We start from the raw sequence: 20,737 nt of genomic DNA on the forward strand, positions 1-20,737 counted from the left end.
AAATAAAAAATTGGGAGTGCTGTACAGCCCCTTCAACATGACCACACTGTCTTTCACTTCTTGTAAACAGGTTATAAAAGCAGATAAAACTACCTGGGAAAGAGACCATTTATAAGAAGTTATAAGTACAATGTGTAATGTAGTACCTGAGTCTCAGCTGTCAGTAGAAGTGCACTTGACTGCTGTTGACCTGTGCTTTGTAATACAGAATCTCCTCACTCTCCCCGCTCATTGTCATGTCTATCTGTACATCTAAGAATAACAGGTCATTATCATTTCTGCTGTAAGTTTACTGAAAACATTTTCAAATCAATTAACAGATCCTTAAGATCATACAGGCAGTAAAACAATCAACATATTCCAGTCACCATCTTGGGGCCTAATAACATCTGTAAAATTGCTTTTACGGGTGAGATAAGGTATTTGTTTAACATTTCAATACAGTAAACCAAACTTGGCAGAAATAAGAGCTTTAAGTCTCATGTATCATTGCGGTTACAACTATCAATACATTTTGGAGCTAGTAGTCAATGTAAGGTGCATCCACCACCTACACAGTGGAAGCAGCCATTGTGTGGGCTGGAGCACTATTCATGAGAATGCAGCCCATCAATTTACTAGGCCCTTGTGACACCGCTGAGGCTTGCAGCACTGGAAAGGCTAAATTCTGGCTCGGTCCACAAAACGGCTGCTCCATTATAATTACAGCTATACAGAACCTTCATCCATTAAGAGGCAATCATACATTATTCAACAGGTTGGGTTCCATACCTGGTACATCAAAAGAGATGTGGTCTACGGGAGGCCTGGTGCTCAGCTGCCACATAGTCTTCACTTCCTTCTGCCCGTGTCCACTGAGGATCTCCACTCTCCATGTCTGTGGGTGTGAACTGGAGGGAGACACTGAATACTTCAATCACTCACTAAATACCTGTTGTCTTGACTTGTAAAGATACATTATGACAGAAAGACAGTCTTTCCTGGTTTCACATATAACTATTCAATATACACGAGGTAGAGATAGATCGGACTACATTATTAATATCTTCTGTAGCCTGATGGCACCAGATGTTTCAGTGTAAAAGTGAAATGTAACAGTAATAAAAGATGGTAAGAAATCTACTAGGAAGACTCAAATTAAAAGGGTATTTTGGATGCCATACGTGCTCCTTACACTACCCAGTGTTTGTAGTCCCTATGGTACGGTTACATTTCTGTAGTATATGCGACAGTGCATCTCTATATATAAACGTATTACCTAATTCTGAAACACAAGGCAGAACTTACTTCTGATAGAAGCTGCTGATAACACTTGGCCGGATGGGAAGCTGAAACACGTGCTGCTCATTCCATGGGTTCTCTTTGTAGTACTTCAAACAAGTCCTAGCCAGGATGAAGGAAATGAGTACTGGCTTATAGAAGGTAACCAAACTAACAACCTATGTATTTGTGTGTTAAAGGTTAATTCCCTCTTTAACGGAGCTGTTGCTAATTAAACGTGCCCTCCAGGTAAAGCAAAGATCAGGTTTTTTTGCCTGAGGCCAGGTGTAGATGCTGGAGGGCTAAGTCTGTTCACTACATCAATCTGTGTCTCTCGCTTACAAGGGAAAGTCGGTGACAGAAGGGGGATCATCACTAGTAGCTTGCACGATGGGGCATATTTAATTACTGCCAAGTATGTGAGCTGGGAGGATGCACTTCATGTCACTTCAATTGTGGTACTCTACAAAATACTATTATTATTATAATTCTATAAATCGGCAACAAATAATGTGTAAGGTTGTGAATCTTCTTATCTGAACTCACTGCGTGAGGGGGAAGAGGTTCTCGTGCTCCAGGCTGAGGAAAGCATTGCAGTTTACAACCACCTCCAGCATGTGGTGCAGCTTCTTGACACGGTGTACCTGCTCCTGCAGATCCACTGATGTGCTGATGAAGTAATCCTGAGACAGAGAGGACAGATACCAATGTACACATCCAACAGGGACAATGGATAGAATATACATTGTATTGTATTTCTATCCAACTCATTTTGAAGTGTTCTTGAAGACCATAGAATATACTCATTGGGTGTATTAGAACAAAGATGAACTGTATATAAACTGGAGAAGGGGGGTAAATCAATGTGATATAACATTTTCCACTGCAGCACACTAACTTGACACATGATGCATATGGTCAGTAATACAACCTTATACTGTTGGTATAGTAACCTGGAATACTCAATGACACACCATGAAAGACAAAATCAATGGCATAAGTACATTACCAATTTCACAGTAATGATATAAAAACAAACATCTAATACTGTATATGGAAGAAAAGATGACAACAAGCTATCATCTATCTTTCCGATATCTGGAGTTTCAGAAAATACATTACCTGTAGCACATTGAAATGTAAAGGGACTACGTTTTATAATAAATCATGGCCTGTATGATAACACCACGGGTAGTCACATGTACAAGAGATGCTCTGCTCAAATGTTTTTGTATGGTAAATACAAGTATTGTAATATTTTCTCTGATGTTATATTTGCTTTTAACTTACCAGGTAATTAAATGTAGCAAGCTCACGACCTGTGGAAACAAAGACATTAAAGTACGCACACTTCTGCTCCTTAAACACTGTTCACAAACAATGTAAAAGTGTGATTCTGGCGACGAATGTACCTTACAAAATTATAACAGTAAAATATGTATACTTTAGTACCTTGCAAATACTCATGCAGGGAAAACCTAAACATACATTCGCTGGGGTCATGAGTCCAATTCCAGACCATGGCCTTATCTGTGAGGAGTTTGTATGTTCTCCCCGTGTTTGCGTGGGTTTCCTCCGGGTGCTCCGGTTTCCTCCCACACTCCAAAGACATACTAGTAGGTTAATTGGCGGCTATAAAAAAAAATTGATCCTAGTCTCTCTCTCTCTCTCTGTGTGTATGTTAGGGAATTTAGATTGTAAGCTCCAATGGGGCAGGGACTGATGTGAATGAGTTCTCTGTACAGCGCTGCAGAATCAGTGGTGCTACATAAATAAATGTTGATTCATTGTGGTGATAAATGAATAGTCAGAAAACAACAAGAAAACTTGCTACATTTAGAGTAAGATATACAAGTTTTCTGGTGCTACACACCAAAGTGTAAATGTCAAGGTGGTATTTCTTATGAGCATTGACAGTCTGAGGATGCAGTTGGTGCTGACCTATAAAGCAGTTCATGTAATCTTTTTTCATCTTGTCCAGACCAATCTCTAACAGCATGCGGATGGGAGTGAGGCCTGAAAGGGAGATACTTTGCATGTTTCCATGGTAGGATTGCTGAATTAGCTTGCTCAGGGTACTGTTGCTCCCACGATGAATCTGGAATAAGCAGGAAATTAAACAATAACAGAATTCAAGGGCCTGTTTGATCCGAATTTTAGTTAGAAGTACTTCAAGATTTGCAAATGTACTTTAGTCATCTATAGAGAAAAGTGAACCTAAAATACGGTAAATTGTTAAGATCACAATTTTGGAAAGCCTAGTCAATACGTTTATCTCTGCCATTTGGTTGTAGGTGCGAAGAGGATTTATGTACTTACATTAAATCCGTTTCTCTGATTCCGTCTGGGGGACACTGCTTACCATAGGTTGTGGAGGGAGCTTGGGGAGTTGGCACCTAACTAGTTAACTTTAAGTAACTGCCGACAGACCCCTCCCCTCTACAATCCCCCCCGCCTCTTCCTGTCAGTTAATTAAAAAGCCCCAAGGAGAAAAGGCCAATCAACCAAAAGCACACAGAAGAACAGAAGAAGGGAGGGATCGCAGTGTCCCCCAGACGGAATCAGAGAAACGTATTTAACGTAAGTACATAAATGCTCTTTTCTCTTTCATCCCGGGACACTGCTTACCATGGGGACGTTCTAAAGCAGCCCCCTAAGGGTGGGACTACTCTGAAAATCCCGCTCGTAAAGCTTACGAGCGAAATTTGCATCCGCAGATGCAAATACATTAAACTGGTAACATTTTGTAAAGGTGTGGACAGAGGACCAGGTGGCTGCCCTGCAAAGCTGGTCTGCAGAAGCCCCATTTCTTGCTGCCCACAACGCCCTTACCGATCTGGTGGAATGGGCCGTAAGTCTCTCCGGCACAGGACGGTTAGCCTTTATGTAAGCTTGCTTAATGGTTGCCGTAATCCATCTTGCAATGGACTGTCTTGAGACTAGCAACATAAAGAACAAACAGAGAAATCAGTACGTCTAATCTGAGAAGTTCTCTTGACATAAATGCGTAGAGCCCTAACCCCATCTAACTTTTCCATAGACTGTTGATCCGAATGGGAAGTAGATGAGAAGACCGGAACTACAATTTCCTGGTTCAGATGGAAAGCCGAAACTACTTTTGGAACGAAGAAAGGGAGGGTTCTTAACACCGCTCTGTCCTCGTGGAAAACCAGGTATGGTTCCCGACAAGACAGAGCTCCTAATTCCGAAACCCTACGTGCAGATGCAATAGCCAAAAGGAAGAGGACCTTCCAGGTCAACCACTTCAAATCTGCCACAAGTAATGGCTCAAAAGGAGGCCCCTTAAGCATATCCAGTACCAGGTTGAGATCCCATGGGGCTGTGGGCGGAACATAGGGAGGCTGAATATGCAAGACTCCCTGGAGGAAAGTCCTAATATCTGGTAAATCCACTAATTTCAGGTGAAAAAATACTGACAGAGCCGAAACCTGAACTTTTAAAGAACCTAACCGAAGCCCTGCTTCCAGGCCATCCTGAAGGAAAGCCAACAAGCGAGGGAGGCGAAAAGAGGACGAGTGACATGTCTTGTTTTCGCACCATCTGATGTAGGTTCTCCAAATCCGGTGATAGATGCGAGCTGAAACGGTCTTTCTGGCTCGCATCATAGTATTTCACTACGCTGGAGAAAAAACCTCTAGCCCTCCAGAGGCTGGCTTCAACAGCCATGCCGTTAAACTGAGCCGAGGTAAATTCTGGTGATGGAAGGGACCTTGCAGAAGAAGGCCGTCTCGAGACGGAAGACGAAAACCTTGTCCTTCCGCCATAGAGATTATGTCCGCGTACCAGATTCGGCGCGGCCATGAGGGAGCTATTAGAATTACTGGCAGACCGCCCTGCCTTACTCGTCTGAGTACGCGAGGAAGCATGGGAATCGGAGTAAACAGGTATCCCAACCTGAACTCCCATGACATTGTCATAACGTCCACTGCCACCGCTAAGGGGTCTCTTGACCTTGCGCAAAACCTGTGAACCTTTCTGTTGTGTCTGGAGGCCATAAGATCTATGTCCGGAAGACCCCACCTCTGAACCAGAGACTGGAAAAATTCCGGATGGAGTGACCACTCCCCCGGCATCATCTGGTGTTGACTTAGGTAGTCGGCCTCCCAATTCTTTTATTCCTGGAATGAAAACTGCCGATATTGCTGGAACAAATTGTTCTGCTTAAACCAAAATTTGAGCTGCAATATTCATTGCCGCTGCACTCTTGGTTCCTCCTTGCCTGTTGACATATGCCACGGACGTGGCATTGTGGGACTGAACTCTGACAGGGTGGCCCTGAAGGAGGGACTGGGCCCCCCGGAGGGCGAAAATAATAGCCTTCAACTGCAGCACGTTTATTGATAGGGCCGATTCCTGAAACGACCAAAGTCCCTGAAGCCGGAGGTGCAGAATTACCGCCCCCCCAACCTTTCAGGCTGGCGTCCGTCGTAGCTATGATCCATGGCCATGGAGCGAAGGACCTGCCCACTGTCATGTGATCCTGAATCAGCCACCACTGAAGCGATTCTCTCGCCCTTGGAGATAGAGAGATCCTCTGGAGATCCAAACGTAGGTGGGATCCTGACCATTTCGTCAATAGATCCCACTGAAAACAACGAGAATGGGCTCGACCGAAGGGGATGGTCTCGAAGGAGGCCACCATCTTTCCCAGCAGCCGCATGCACAAGTGCATAGAGGGGTTGGGAGAAGACAAGACCTGAGTTGTTATACTCTGAATTGAACTGATCTTCTCGACAGGTAGGAACACTCTTTGCTGACTGGTGTCCATAATAAGCCCTATGAAAACCATGCGTTGACACGGAACCATCTGGGATTTCTTTAAATTTATTAGCCATCCATGGCCCTCGAGAACCGCCAAGGTGAGGGATAAGTGATTACGTAAGCAATTCTCTGTGGAGGATTTGATGAGCAGGTCGTCCAAATAAGGCACGACCTGAACTCCCTGAAGGTGAAGACATGCTGCCATAACTGACATGATCTTCGTGAAAACCCTCGGTGCTGTTGAGAGGCCGAAGGGGAGGGCCCGAAACTGATAGTGGAAGGATCCCACAGAGAATCTTAGGAGAGACTGATGGTGGATCCAAATGGGAAAGTGGAGGTATGCGTCTTTTAACGCCATAAACTGATCCTTCTCTAAGCCGTTTATCACCGACCTTAGGGATTCCATCCAAAATTCGTCCACCCTTAAGTGCACATTGAGACCCTTTAAGTTTAGGATGGGACGAAAGGAGCCGTCCGGCTTCTTGACCAGAAACAGGTTTGAATAAAACCCCTGTCCTTTCTGGTAATCTGGGACCCTGCAGATAACTCTTTGAGAAAGAGAGGCGACACAATCCTGTATTGCCTGCCTTCTTGATGGATCTCGAGGTAGTGGAGTTAGGAAGAAACGATGTGGGACCGGGCCCAGCAGGTCTATCCTGTACCACTCTGATATAATACCCCGAATCCAAGGATCTTGGGAGGACACTGCCCACTGTTCCTGAAACAAAGACAGACGTCCCCCCACTGGTGCCCCCTCCGGAACAGAGTGGTCGTCAGGACGCAGGCTTCTCCTGGGTCTTGGAGGCCTGGCGCCTAGCTGCAAACAAGGATCTCCCCATGGCAGAGGAGCCTCGAGAATTTGTCTGTCTGCCTCTAAAGGACTGTCCTCTAGGTAAGGAGGTCCCCCGAAAGGGCTGACGAAAGGAGCTGACCCGAGGGTTTCGGCACCTGCTAGGGAATACCGGCAAGGAAGTGCTTTTGCCCCTGTTGCGTGTGAGATCAGGGTATCCAATTCCGGACCGAACAAACCTGCTGCTGAAAAAGGAATGGTTTCCACAGACTTCTTTGATTCTGCATCTCCTTCCCAGTATTTCAGCCATAACCTTCTTGCTGAAATAGATGCAGCCTGAATAGAAGAGGATACAGCCGCTGAGTTCTGGCCCGACTCATAAAGGTACCCCGATGCCTCCTTCAAATGCAAAGCCAGGGGAGGTAAATCAGAGTCCTGCAAGGCCTCTGCCAGCTGGTCTGCTCATGATTCCATGCCTCTAGCCACCCAAGCTGAAGCAAATGTGGGCCTAAAGGAAGAACCCGCAGCCGCAAATATAGATTTTAGCTGGGATTCCACTCTGCGGTCATTGACATCCTGCAGAGTTGCAGAACCAGGAGCTGGAAGTAAAGTGTGCTTGGCCAATCGGGCTATTGGAATATCCACTTTTGGAATACTCTCCCAGCGAACCACATCTTCCTCATGCAATGGATACAGGGAAGAGAACCTTTTGGGAACAGAGAACCTCTTATCAGGCTGTTTCTAGGCTCCTTCTGCAATATCCTTAAGCTCTACAGAAGGGGGAAAACGGATAGCCTTTCTTTTGGCCTTCTTAAATAGACTTCTGTCTCTAGGAGTAGTATCCTCCGGTTCTGGGAGGTCCAACGCTTGTCTCACTGCTAAAACCAAATCATTAATAAATTGGCTTTTAGAGCTTTCTTCCTGTTCCAAAGGTTGAACCTGGTCAGGATCAGAATTAATTTCCCCCTCTTCCTCTGAAAACTCCTCAGAGACTGAAAGGACCATAAGGGTATTATCAGATATAAGCCTCATTCTTTTAGCAGGCGGAATGTTTGGGGATTCAAGTAACTGGTTTAGTTTATCCAAACCCTTTATAAATGCTGCAGACCATGCCGGTTCTGTGGGAACAGCGGCTTGGTCTGTATGAGAAGGGGAAGGTCCTGGTATAGACGTTCCAATAGAACCTGTGGTAACAGGGAGGCCCAACTGAGTACTAGTATTATTAGCCACCGAAGTAGCCACAGTAGATAGCAATTGATTAGATTGAAAAACCATCTGTGCTAAAGAGGAAACAGACTGTGACAGGGAGGTCACCCAGGACGGTTCCTCCGTCAGTGGGGCTAAAATATGCTGGGCTTGCGCAGGGGGGACCCCTGCCTCGCAGACAGAGCAGAGCGCCAACGGGTCCTTCTGCCCCCAGGGTAATTTTACATTACATTTAGAACATGTAAAATATTTTGCAATAGGGCCCTTTCCCTTATCTGACATTTCTTAATAAAGGAAGGCACACCAAACACACAGACTTAAATTGTTAAATCTAGCTGAGTAGAGAGAGAGATATAAATGTGTGGAGAGAAAAGTGTAAACTACAAGTAATCAACTAATCTAGATATAAAAGTTGTACTTGTAAAATTTTAAACAAGAAATACTTAAGCAAGTAGGAGAACTATAATATAACTCCTACTAGCCCACTTGTACACAGTAATACAGAATATGTGTTTAAATAAAACAGATACTTAGCCCATAGGCCAAACAGGGGAGAAGTCCAACAGATCTGTTCTCTCTTCCCGGGCTTCTCCTTGGCGCCAGAAGACTGGGATAAACCATCTCTCTCTCTGGAAGGAGGGGGAGCTCTATGTGTTAGCTCCCCCCCTTCAGTAATGCTGCCTCTGCAGCGATTCTGTGTCTGAATAAAAAATTAAAAGTACTATGTGGCAGAGTAGTGGAGACCTCCAGGGTAGGTCTCCGCAGCAGATAATACCAGATGCCCCCTCCTATGTATGAGGGGGGATCCTGGTATAGCCCCCCTCTCCTCCGAATCCAAGATGGCCACCATCAATGCAGTAGCCGATAACCGGCGTTCTATGCCTGCAGTGGCAGCGCCGGTTATCGGGGAGGCTCCAGGAGTGACAGCGGTCCGTGAGACCGCTTGTCACTCCTAATTCAGGCACCAATTTCTTCAATCTCCACCTGTCCCTGTCAGTGAGAGCCGCTGGCTCTCATCTGACAGGGTAGTGCCTGCGCTGCCCTGCTGTGAGTGTGTTCTCTATATTAGAACACACTCCAGCTCTGCCACCTGTAGAAAAAAATTAAAAGAATAAAATAAAAGTAAAAAATTACCTACAGTACTAAAACACTGCCCAACTCCATGGGCACCTAAAAAAAAACCTGACAGGAAGAGGCAGGGGGATTGTAGAGGGGAGGGGTCTGTCGGCAGTACTAAAAGTTAACTAGTTAGATGCCAACTCCCCAAGCTCCCTCCACAACCCATGGTAAGCAGTGTCCCCCAGACTGGATGAAAGAGAAAGGCTTTTGCCCTCAACAACTGTGTCTGTTAATGTGTATAAATGCATAACATAAGCCTGCTAGCATGGGTATGCTACTTTTCTTTGCCAATTATATATGACTGCCATTTAGATTTCTAGGATTTAAAGACTGTACACCTCTCACGCTCTACATATGCTACTTTTTGTATTGTGTCACTTAGATTGCTATTTGTTGTCCTTAAATAGATAAAAAAGGATTTTTGGACTAAATTCTGTTTTTCATGATGCACTGAAGAACGCTAGGGGGTACAGAGTGTGGATGCAAGAGTTGGGCACTTTGAAACTAAAAGGCCATAAACACTGGATATGTGTAGGAATTCGGGTGGTCTCAGACCTGGTGGTCAATGGAACTTCGGCTTCCATGTTGAATCTTTATCGCAGGTTTGAATCTTTTCACCCGCTTTTCTTTGAATACTTCCAGTTTTGACACTTCGCTATGTCCTTTGCCCTCCCCTGAAGCTCTCCGGACCCTTACCTTCTTTGAGCATGTGTGTCTACATTCCCCACTCACCAAAGGGATGATCACCGGAATTTATAATTGGCTTATAGAGTCAACACGCCAGGTCGGCATGAAAGGAAATGGGAAAATGACCTTGGACCACCCTCCCCCCAGATGACTCTTGCTGGGAGGAGGTCAGGGAGGGGATTTCCAACTGCTCCATCTCTACATTAATTAAGGAAACGACCTACAAATTGTACTATAAGTGGTACTATACCCCTGACAAGCTGTCTAGAATGTTTAGCACAGCCACTCCGAGCTGCTGGCAGGAATGTTACCAGAGGAGTACAATCTTGTATAGTTCCTTTCCTTGCTCAGCACCATATGTTCATCATTGGATGCAAAATTGTTGAATCTGTAAAATCTGTGGATGCCCCGTGCATATGCTTAGTGGATACATGTGCAGTACCGCCCAGGAGACACTCAATGATCTGTTAGAATCTGCAGTCACATTTTCAAGAATAGGATTCCCTGCCACAATGTAAGCCTATCAACCTTTTGAAGTAATCCACTCAGAAATGGTCTTTTTGGAGAGCGGCCCTTCTCTTTTGTGGGCATCAAAGAGGACCAAAAGATTCTTCGTTCTATGTACATCACACATCCTATGAACATAGGTCCTCAAAGCCCTGACAACATCCGGAGAGTGAAGACACTAGCAAGGTCTAAAGCCAGAATCACAATTTCCAGATTAAAGTGAAACTTGGAGACCACTTTGGGCTGAAAGGAATGTTTCCAGCCAAAAATGGTCTTCTGTCCTAATGAAAAAGATGAGAAAAGGAGATCTATAAGACAGTGCTCCTAGCCCCGAAACCATCCTAGCTGAGGAAAGAGCTAAAATAAAAAAACAGCCTTCCACGTAAGGAACCTCAGCTCCACTAAATACAAAGGTTCCAAAGGAGGATGCTGTAAGCTTGTGAACATTAGGTTGAGATCCCAAGGGGCTATTGGGGAGAGAAGCGTATGGAGGATGCACGTGCATCACTCACTGAAGAAAGGCTTCTTTAAAAGAACACCAAATGGGCCGATACCTGAACCTGCAAGGAGCTAAGCCTCAAATCGCCATCCAGACCCTCATGTAAGAATAACAGAACAACGATCAACAGAAAAGAACAGTTCGGAAACCCCCTTTTTCACACCAGAATATGCAAGTCTTCCATACCCTATGGTCATTTTATGTCAGAAACTGGCTTTCTGACCTTAAGCATAGTCTAAGCAACACATTCCGAAAATCCTTTAGCCTTAAGGATCATGGCTTCAACAGCCACACCATTGAAGCTAGTCACGCTAAACCTTGGTGAAGAAAGGGTACACCTGACTTGACAGGTCTAGCCGAAGAGGTAGACGCCACGATAGGCCCACGGCCATGTTGAGAAAGCTTGTGTACCACAACCTTATTGGTCAGTCCAGTGCTACCACGCTTACCTTTTTCTGTAACCGCGGAAGCATTGCTACCAGATGGAACAGGCAAATCAGATGAAAGTTCAAAGGTATGGAGTCTAGCAGAAACCCCTTCAGATCCCTTATCCTTAAGAACAATCGCTCCTCCTTCTGGCTAAACCTAGATGACATGTCGATATCCAGCTACCCACCTACTCACAATCTGCTGAAACACTTTTGCAAGCAGAAAACATTCCTCGGGCTACAGGTGCTGCCTGCTGACCAAATCTAGTTCCCAGTTTTCAGTCTCTGGTATGACCACCACCACGATGGATGGAATATTCCACTCTACCCAGCGTATGATCCTGGCGATTTAGCTTATTGCCGAAGACCTCTTCGTGCCTACCTGATGGATGTACCCAGGCAACTGACGTGGTATTATCCGACTGTACCCAATTGTAAAGCGCTACGGAATATGGTGGCGCTATAAAAATAAATGATAACAAATGATAACTATTTTAAAGCCCTTCCACATAATGAACACCGCTCTATGTTCCAGAAAGAGTTATCAAGAGGTTTGACCCTGAAAACGACACTGAAATACAAACCCCCCCCCGGGCTCTGAAAGTTGTCATCCACTGTCATAAGTGTCCAATTGCAAATGATGACGAGGCAAGCCCTGTTGAGACTATGGACCCTCAGCAACCAGAAGAGCAAATGTTGCTCCATTGTAGACAGTCTGATGAACTTGCTGGTCAGATGATTCGAGGTTTTATTTAAAACACCTTTAAGTAAAACCATGCAAACTGCACCATCTTGAAGGTTGAGACATCTTCCCCAAGACCTCGATACAAATGTCTGTGGATAAAAATGGACTTCAGCAGTCACTGTAAAGAAAGGATCTGGTCCCATAGCAAGAATACCCTCTGCTGTTGGATGTCGAACAGCAGCCCCAGAAAGACCATCCACATGGAAGGTGTTAAGTTGGTTTTCATGAAGTTGATGATCCATGAGCCTGAAGAAAGATAAGGAATGACAGTCACAACCCTGGACCTCAGAGGAGCAGCCATAACCGCCATTATCTTCATGAACACCCATGAGGTTATGGTCAGCCTGAATGGCAGAGACCGAAATTGGTAATATTGGGACTGAATGACAAACTTGTAAGTCACTGATGTCTTTCACAGATCAGAATATGCACGTATTCATCTTTGATGTCCATGGACATCATGAACTTGTTCTGTTCCATGCAGACCCTAATGACACCTCCTAGAAAAAAAATCCATACAATTTCTGGACTAAGAAGAGATTTGAGAAGAATCCCAAAACCTTCTGCTATTCTGAGACTGGAAACACTACACCCTGCTACTGAATGGCTTCCCGCAGAGAAAAAAGCTTTGTGTTGTCTCCAGGAAGTCCAGTGGTGAAAAATCGTCTGGAAGAGAAGCAGAAGGGTTCCCACCACAGGAGGACCAGGGTAGGCAGTCTGCCCGTCTTGCCAACTGCTTGTCTGCGGGTTTGGGAGCTGGACACCAAACTGCTCAAGCCTGCCTTCCCGTCTGCTGACCACCAAATGGAACATCCTCTGGAACCCTGAACTCTTGGCTTCCCTGATGAATGAAAGGAACAAAACCAAGGGCCCTTGGTCTGGCTGGGAGAATTAACGGGCAGAAAGTAACTCTATTCCTATGGCCAATGTTAATAAACTTATCCAGTTCTGGATCAAATTAGACAACGATAGAAAAAGCCTGAAACTCCAGGGAATGAAATCTTAGCCCTAACAAGACCAAATACCAGAGACATGACTCCCAGATATTCAGACTCCTCGTGCTGCACCAAAAGTAATAACTCCATTCTGGAACTACTAGACTGCAAAGTCTCCGCTAGTTGCTCTGACCACCTATAAAATACATTATTGACCAGAGCCAAAGCCTTCCTCTTGAGAGGAATATTCGGAATTCAAATTCTTCCAAGACTGATATAAGGTAGGAGTCTGACACTTATGATCTTTAAGAATCCATTTTCAGGGAAGAAGAAACCTTGACCAGGCCATCCACTGACCTCGGCAGTGAGCGAAGCCGGTTCATCAGGCTGAGGCCTCTCCAGAGCCAGAAGGGTTGCTGCCAACAGCTCCAGCAAAAGAGAACAGATCAGCCCTCTATGAAGTGTGATGGGCTATGCAAGCTTGCTAATGAACTGGGTCCAAGACTTAGCCCAGAGTGCTTCAGCCATCTCAGTGTACCGCCCTGGTGAGCGAGAGCGCTGGCTATCTGCTTCACGCACTAAGCATATGGTGTCAGCACCCGACTGGCCACAGGATAATTCAGATGGGCAACCGTAACAGGTAAAATACCCGGCTGATGTCCCCCCTCAGGCTCAGCCTTGGACGGAACTCCCCTTATCAGACATGACAGGAAAAATAAAGCAAAAATGGAGGAGACAGATGAAGGACACAAGCAAGAATGGATGTGAAAGCTGCAGTGACAGACAAAACAACAGGTGACTGGAAGACATTGTACCCACTACTCACTGCTTCCCTGCTAGCAGAAGAATGGTAGAAGAGGAGCTGCTATCTCTGCTTCTGTCTGTATTTGATGTGCCCAACTCCTGGTTCCACAATCTATATTCCCCTAGCATTCTCCAGTATTTCCCCTAAGGATGAAATAAATATAGGTTACAAATGTAAAGAAGGTGAGCAGTGATCTTACCCAAGGGTGCACATCCCCATGTCTCAGCGACTGTATGATAAGAGAGAAGCAGTTTGCCACATCTTGATACGAGGAGACACCTTCATAACAAGGTACAAAGAATATTTGATTGTCATTAGTGCACTGTGCAGGACTGAAGTGATAAAGTAAGAGGTATGCTGCACAATAAGACCAATCAAGGAATATAACATTAGGGCATATATTGGGTGGTTTAACAGACTTGGTAACATGTTTTTTAATACTTCTGTGGTCTAACTACACTTCATAAAATTACAATGAAATCTTTAACTAGTGTGTTGCACATGTATGGCAATACAGGTATCTGAGCCTGAATACAGCTGAATTTTCAAAGTACAAACATCTAGGACTTACTTTTCCTCATCCTGCACCACAACATCTCAGCAAAGTCCAGATCCCCACGCTCTGTGATAAAGGACTGGATGGAGCTGTCCACTGCTGCAGTGTCGCTCTTTACTTTCTATAAAGGAATAATGAGCCAGTATTTATCCATATACATGACGTAATGTACCGTAACAATGTCAGGATTACGATTCAATTTGTGTCTTCATAAATTAATCATCATTATCATACATTCACTATTTGCACAAATGTGTTAGTCTTATTGACAATTCAACCACAACTTATTTCCTCTACATTTAAAAAACAAAACAAAAACCTACTCTTGCAGAATCGTTGCTCAAATGTAACCAAAAAACAAACAGTTCTGTGACCCAGTCCTTATACACTAATACAATGCAACACACAATTAGTCAGACTGTGATTGACAGCCGAGCCTGGCAATAATATGTAAATACCGTGGGACCCTAATAAGGACAGCTGGGTTTACAGCACAGAAAGAGTTAACAGGCTCTGTGCAGCACTTAAATGGCTTAGTCACCTGTTTAAGAGCAATACATATGAAGAATGCCTAAAAGAAATTAAGTGTCCACATCCATCATGTGTGCAGCGAGACTTGGGCATACATAATACATGAGCGGAGCAGAATGACTGGGAAATTATTTTATCGAGGCTGTTTGGATACCCTTCAAGCCTCAGGAGTAAATCCTCAGCAGTCTACAAGCAATAGACCTCGACATTAAACTATGTCCCCTCGGGCCCGCTTGTTGTTTCATGGCTTTCTATCAATTTTTATTTAGGTTTCCTTTTTATTTTATGCACCCTCGGGCAAAGCAGCTGAATTGTGCAATCGGAATGTGCATCACTCAGTGTAATTGCCATGTTTAATAATTTCAATATTACTCCTGAGTATTACCTACAACATGCAGCCAGGAGAAAAACAGCTTTATGTTGACCTTGTCAAAACATACACCCTTTCAGTGCCAGAGTGGAGCATTAAGAACAGCTAGCTTGTTAAAAGTATTCTGTAAATCATTCATATCGTGTACACTCACCTCCGCTTCTTTCTTAGGTACTGAATTATTAACTCCATCCAGCTTATTCTTTAGTTCTGGGAAGAAAATAATAATAACAATAAAAAATAAATAAAAAAAAACAATAAACTTAGACACATTAGTATTGTCTAGTTGTATTTTACTTTACTTTCATTTTTCTAATACAACGATTTGAACAGTAACAGGCATGAGGTGGGTACATAAATGTATCGTTTGACCACGCTGTACTACATTTATTCAATACAGCAAAGAAAGTGGAACGCAAAAACGCTCAAGAGGTAGCTGAATGTGCAGATGATTTAAGTACAAGCCTGTGTGCGGTAGAGATGGTGAGATAAGGTGAATTATATAGGGAGGAGGGAAAGGAAATGGAGGCCTGCATCAAGAACCTAGGCAGATGAATATATCCTTAAGGAGAGCTGTCTGATTACAGCATGCAAAAGTAAAACAAATACTTGATAATTAGCACAAACGGTGTGAGTCCAGTAGCGGGGGTTTTGGAGGGGTTATGCATTGTAGTAGAACCATAGGCTTCAGATCTGAGTGAATGTATGGGTTGTCTTATTTAAGCAGAGATTTTCTCCATGGATGCAAGGTGCACCCTGTTGTAAGGTGGGGGGTGCAAGGTTTTTCAAATGGCTAGCTATTGGGCATCTAGCCACATTGAGCATCTGTGTGGCCAACTTATCAGAATTTGTCTTTAGAGATGGGTGTTAAGATGATTTTGTAGAGGAGAGACCATACTGTCCAAAAAATTGCCTATTTTAGGGTAGGTCCAGCAGATGTGGAAGGAATAGTCTCGTTTGCCACATCCTCCCCAACATTGTGGAGAAGATGTGTCAAACATTCTCTGGAGTCTGGTTGGTACTAGAGAACACCTGTAGTAGATTTTGTAGGAGTTTTATTTCTAGCTGTATTTTATTAAAAAGGTGTAGATACATTAGATTTTCTTAATAAAAACTTATAAAACAATTGTTGGTGTTTTCTTTATAACAATTGAAAGACTGACATATAGCAAAAAGGTGAAATGTCCGTACACCAGACCCCCTGTTAACGGAAGCCAGAAGCTGTTGCAAGCCAATCACTCTGTGTGCTTGCAGTACTAGAAAAGAGTGCCTCCACGCCTATCCTATAGAGTGCACTGGGAGCGGTCTATTAAACTCTGTAAGAAGGGCGGACTGCCTCTCTGCGCAGTGCAGGCACATGATGCAGGCAGCTCAGGCAGTGCTGATTTCAAGTAGCAGTTTGTCACTACATAGTGGTCAGGTTAGAAACAGGGATGTTCTAAGAGTAAAACATCCCCTTTAAAAGGGCCACTAAACTCAAAACACAAGTTGCTGTACATATAGAAGAGCTAATAACCCACTAATATATTTAAAATTACCCATACCTTGACAGAACTTATTTGACATTGCTTTTATATTTACTATGGAGTTGAGTGCAAGCTAGTGTTCTACACTAATGTCAGACAACAAATTGCTGACTGCCCCTGAACACCTCCTACCATGACTCCAACCAAGCCTGAAATATTTTAATTCTCATAAGCTCCGAAAACTTTCAATACATGTTTGTAAATATTTATACAAACCACTTTATAAAATAATTATACAAGCCTATTACAGTCACTGTTCAGACAAATGACTATAACAAAAAAAAAAAAAAAAGATTTATGTACATACGCCAAATCTTTTTCTCTGAATCCATCTGGGGGACACTGCTACCATGGGGTTGTATGAGGGAGCATGGAGTTGGCACTTAAATAGTTAAAACAAAACTTGCTGCTGACTGCTCCCCTCTGCAACCCCTGCTAGCCTCAGTGTAATACAAAAGCCCCAAGAGAGAAGGCCAAACAACCAAGACCACACAGCAGAAGAGCAAAAGGGAAGGAACGCAGTGTCCTCATATTGATTCAGAGAAATATTTAACGTAAGTCTTCTTTTCTCAATCATCCACTTTGGGAGACACTGCAACCATGGGAGCTTTCTAAAGCAGCACCCTACGGGAGGAACCGCAAGACACGGTGGCCAAACTCTGCATCAGAAGATGCAAAAACATTAAACTGACAGAGCTCAGTAAATGTATGAACAGAGGACCAGGTGGCTGTCTGGCAAAATTGATCCTCAGAAGCGCCATGATGCGCTGCCCAAGAGGCCCCCACTGAACGAGCAGATTGAGCAGTAATCTTCCCTGGCAGAGGTCGGGTCAAGCTCACATAAGCACGCCTAATCATGTCCTTAATCCAACGAACAATAGACTGCTTGGTGGCAGGCCAGTCCCTCTTCTGGGAATTATAAAGAACAAAGAGAGAATCAGTCTTCTACAAGACAAAGTTCTAGCCACATAAACACACAAAGCCATGACCACATCTAAGAGAGTGTAGGGAACGAAGGCCCCAAAGAAGATGTTCCTTCCCTAAAAGCTGGGACCACAATATCCTTATTAATTTGGAACCCCGACACCACCTTAGGGTAAAAAGGAAGGAACAGTCCTAAGGACTGCCCTATCTTCAATGTAACACAAAGTAAGGAGCCCTACGGGACAAAGCTCCCATTTAATACACCCCAAGTGAAGACACTACGGCCAGCAAAAACACCACCTTCCAAGCTAACAGCCTCAAATCAGTTGAACTCAGAGGTTCAAAAGGAGACCGCTGAAGAATCTCCAAAACCAAATTCAAATTCCAGGAGGCCATAGGCGCAACATATGGTGGTTAAACTTGCAACACCCCCTGGAGAAATGTTTGAAGATCCGGAAGGAATGCGAGTAGATGTTGAAAAAACAGAGAGAACAGAAACCTGGACCTTCGGAGAAGAAATTCCTGCTTCCAAGCCAGAAGCCTGCAGAAAAGCCAAAAAACTGGACAACCGGAAGGCGTCTGCCTTGAAAGAATGCCGCTCACACCAACAAATGCAAGCACGCCACAAAAAAACATTTGCAGGCTTGCATCAAGGTCTCCACTACTTTATGCGAGAACCCCTTGGACTGCCAGAGACTGACTTCAACAGCCACGCCATTAAAGCCAGTCGAGGAAAGTCCGGATGATGAAATGGCCCCTGCCTGAGCAGGTATGGACAAAGAGAGAGGGCCCAACCCAGCCCTCCTGTCCTCTTAAGGCCGTTGGCATACCAAACTCCTGGGGAAATTTGGAGCCACTAGAATTACTGAAAGGCCTCCCAGACGTACCCGCCTGAGGACTCGCTGAATCATGGTGGATCATGGGAATCAGTGGGTAGAGATACCCCAACAGAAATACCCACTCCATTGTCAGAACATCGACTGCCTTGTCCTGGAGCAAAAACTGGGAACCTGGCAATTGTGCCTGGATGCCATCAGATCCAGGTCCTGCAGGCCCCATCTATGAACCAGAATCTGAAAAACCGGAGGATGAAGAGACCACTCTCCCGGGAGAAGAGCATGCCTGCTCAGGTAATAAGCCTCCCCACTTGTCGCATCCCAGAATGAGCATTGCCGAGATGGCTGGGACAAAAACTTGGAAAAGATTTGATTCGCCACCATCATCTCAAATGCTGACACCATGTGTCCCAGAAGCTTAAGTTCAAGAGAATGGATGGTCAGGAATGATGTAAAAATCTCCTTACCGAATCCCTCAGCGCACAAGCCTTGAGTTCCGGAAAAAAGATCTTCTGACGTCTGTTCTCCATAAGATGACCCAGGAATATCATCCTCTGACAAGGAATCAAAGGAGACTTGGGGTAGGTGATTATCCACCCATGGAGTTCCACAGTCCGAATGGTGAGCCTCGCTACGGAGCTAAGCAGGATGAGGCCTTGATGAGAAGGTTGTCCAAATATGGAGTGATGTTCACCCCCAGATTTCTCAACTGTGCGGCTATGACCGCTTTGTAAAGTACTTTGTCCATGGTCGCATACTTGCATTACCCCTTTAACAGCACCGATAACAGCGTCGCAGTTCCCAGTGACGTTATCAAGTTGCTCCGGCTTCTTCATTTATCGTGATTGCTTGCAGTCGGTGGGCACATCAGTCGTCCTGCAGTCTCTTTGGGAAGGAGCCCTTCGGTGTGAAGACATTGGGGTAAGTATTGTCGGGGTAGTCAGCATCGATATGCTGACTACCACCGATTATGGAGCAGAAGATGGTACAATTACTGGTTTTGACCCTGGCTAATGCCACAAAACACTAAGAGACCCCAGAACTCTGGTACTAAAAGCATTAGTGCTTCTTACAGACTGTACACCAGAAAGAGAAGTGTGACTTAAAACTACTTAGAGAATTCTAGACTAATACTCTAAGGGCTAGATTTACTAAGCTGCGGGTTTGAAAAAGTGGGGATGTTGCCTATAGCAACCAATCAGATTCTAGCTATCTTTTTGTAGAAGGTACTAAATAAATGAAATCTAGAATATGATTGGTTGCTATAGGCAACATCCCCACTTTTTCAAACCCGCAGCTTAGTAAATCTAGCCCTAAGTGTCTAAGAAGGGAATGACTATTTCAATATGTAAGAAATATAAGTAAATAACACAATACAGATAACAAATCACCCCCACAGGTGTACTTAGCTGATGAAGGCTCAACAATAAAAGGAGAAGGAGAGGGAGGGAGTCAGCCACATCTGTGCAGCCTGCTTTCAGTTCCTGTGTCCGATCTCCGTATGCTAGTAACTCCTTCTGCAGATAGGACTGGTGCAAAAGCTCCTGCTCTGGACAGTACCAACTTGTGGGGATAGACTCCATGACCTCACTCCACCGCACAGCTCAGCCATTCACCTCTCTCTGCCTAACTGCGATGCTCACCGCCGGCCGCCTCCGAAAATGAGCCTATATCTGGCCTGTGGGACATCAGAGACCCCCCCTCCCTCTCCGCCTCAGTGGGGGACTTGGTATTTCCCTACGATGGCCGCTCGCCTAAGCAGGACTCGGCACTCCCTGCAACCGGCAGCGCGGACCTGTAGGGAGCCAACAGTGACCACCTCGTGTACAGTATATAACAGGGGCTATAATTTTTGTTAGCCCCTGACTTCCCACAGCACAAGGACTGGAAAAAGTTTTGTGCCAAAAGACGTGATGGGACGGATATTCCAGCATTGTGCAACTCTAATACAGCAGAACTGAGAGGTGGAAATAGGCAGGGAGCTACTAAGTTACTGCAAATGGTGTGGGGTTTTACCAATGCATCTGTGGAGGTGTGCCATGCTACCATGCCCTGGAAGAGAGTGAAGACAGAAGAGAAATGGAAGCCCAGAAGAAGAAGAGGGAAGACGACTTCACTTACCCAGCCCGGGATCCAGCGGTGGGAAGCTTCTGTTTTCTTTCAGGTCCTGGCAGCAGATGGCAAATGAGCCAATCAGGGCTCACTTTCTCCTGCTGGCCAATCTGCGGCCG

At 44.7% G+C, this 20,737-nt stretch overlaps 1 protein-coding gene across 4 annotated transcripts in view; it reads right to left on the bottom strand.

The window, feature by feature from the left end:
• The window catches only part of ZWILCH (zwilch kinetochore protein), a 47,199-nt gene that overhangs the window by 3,338 nt on the left and 23,124 nt on the right, over nt 1–20,737 (bottom strand). For all 4 annotated transcript variants that reach the window (XM_075207597.1, XM_075207596.1, XM_075207595.1 and 1 more), the window contains exons 10-18: nt 15,375–15,430; nt 14,335–14,440; nt 13,963–14,042; nt 3,202–3,358; nt 2,551–2,579; nt 1,807–1,943; nt 1,288–1,383; nt 772–890; nt 147–252 (exon numbers count right to left, since the gene is read on the bottom strand). In XM_075207597.1, the coding sequence (XP_075063698.1) occupies nt 161–252; nt 772–890; nt 1,288–1,383; nt 1,807–1,943; nt 2,551–2,579; nt 3,202–3,358; nt 13,963–14,042; nt 14,335–14,440; nt 15,375–15,430 (872 nt within the window). In that variant the 3' untranslated portion in view covers nt 147–160. The remainder of the gene's footprint in view (nt 1–146; nt 253–771; nt 891–1,287; nt 1,384–1,806; nt 1,944–2,550; nt 2,580–3,201; nt 3,359–13,962; nt 14,043–14,334; nt 14,441–15,374; nt 15,431–20,737) is intronic.

This window comes from Mixophyes fleayi, chromosome 4, assembly GCF_038048845.1.
Source record: "Mixophyes fleayi isolate aMixFle1 chromosome 4, aMixFle1.hap1, whole genome shotgun sequence".
NCBI lineage: Eukaryota > Metazoa > Chordata > Amphibia > Anura > Limnodynastidae > Mixophyes > Mixophyes fleayi.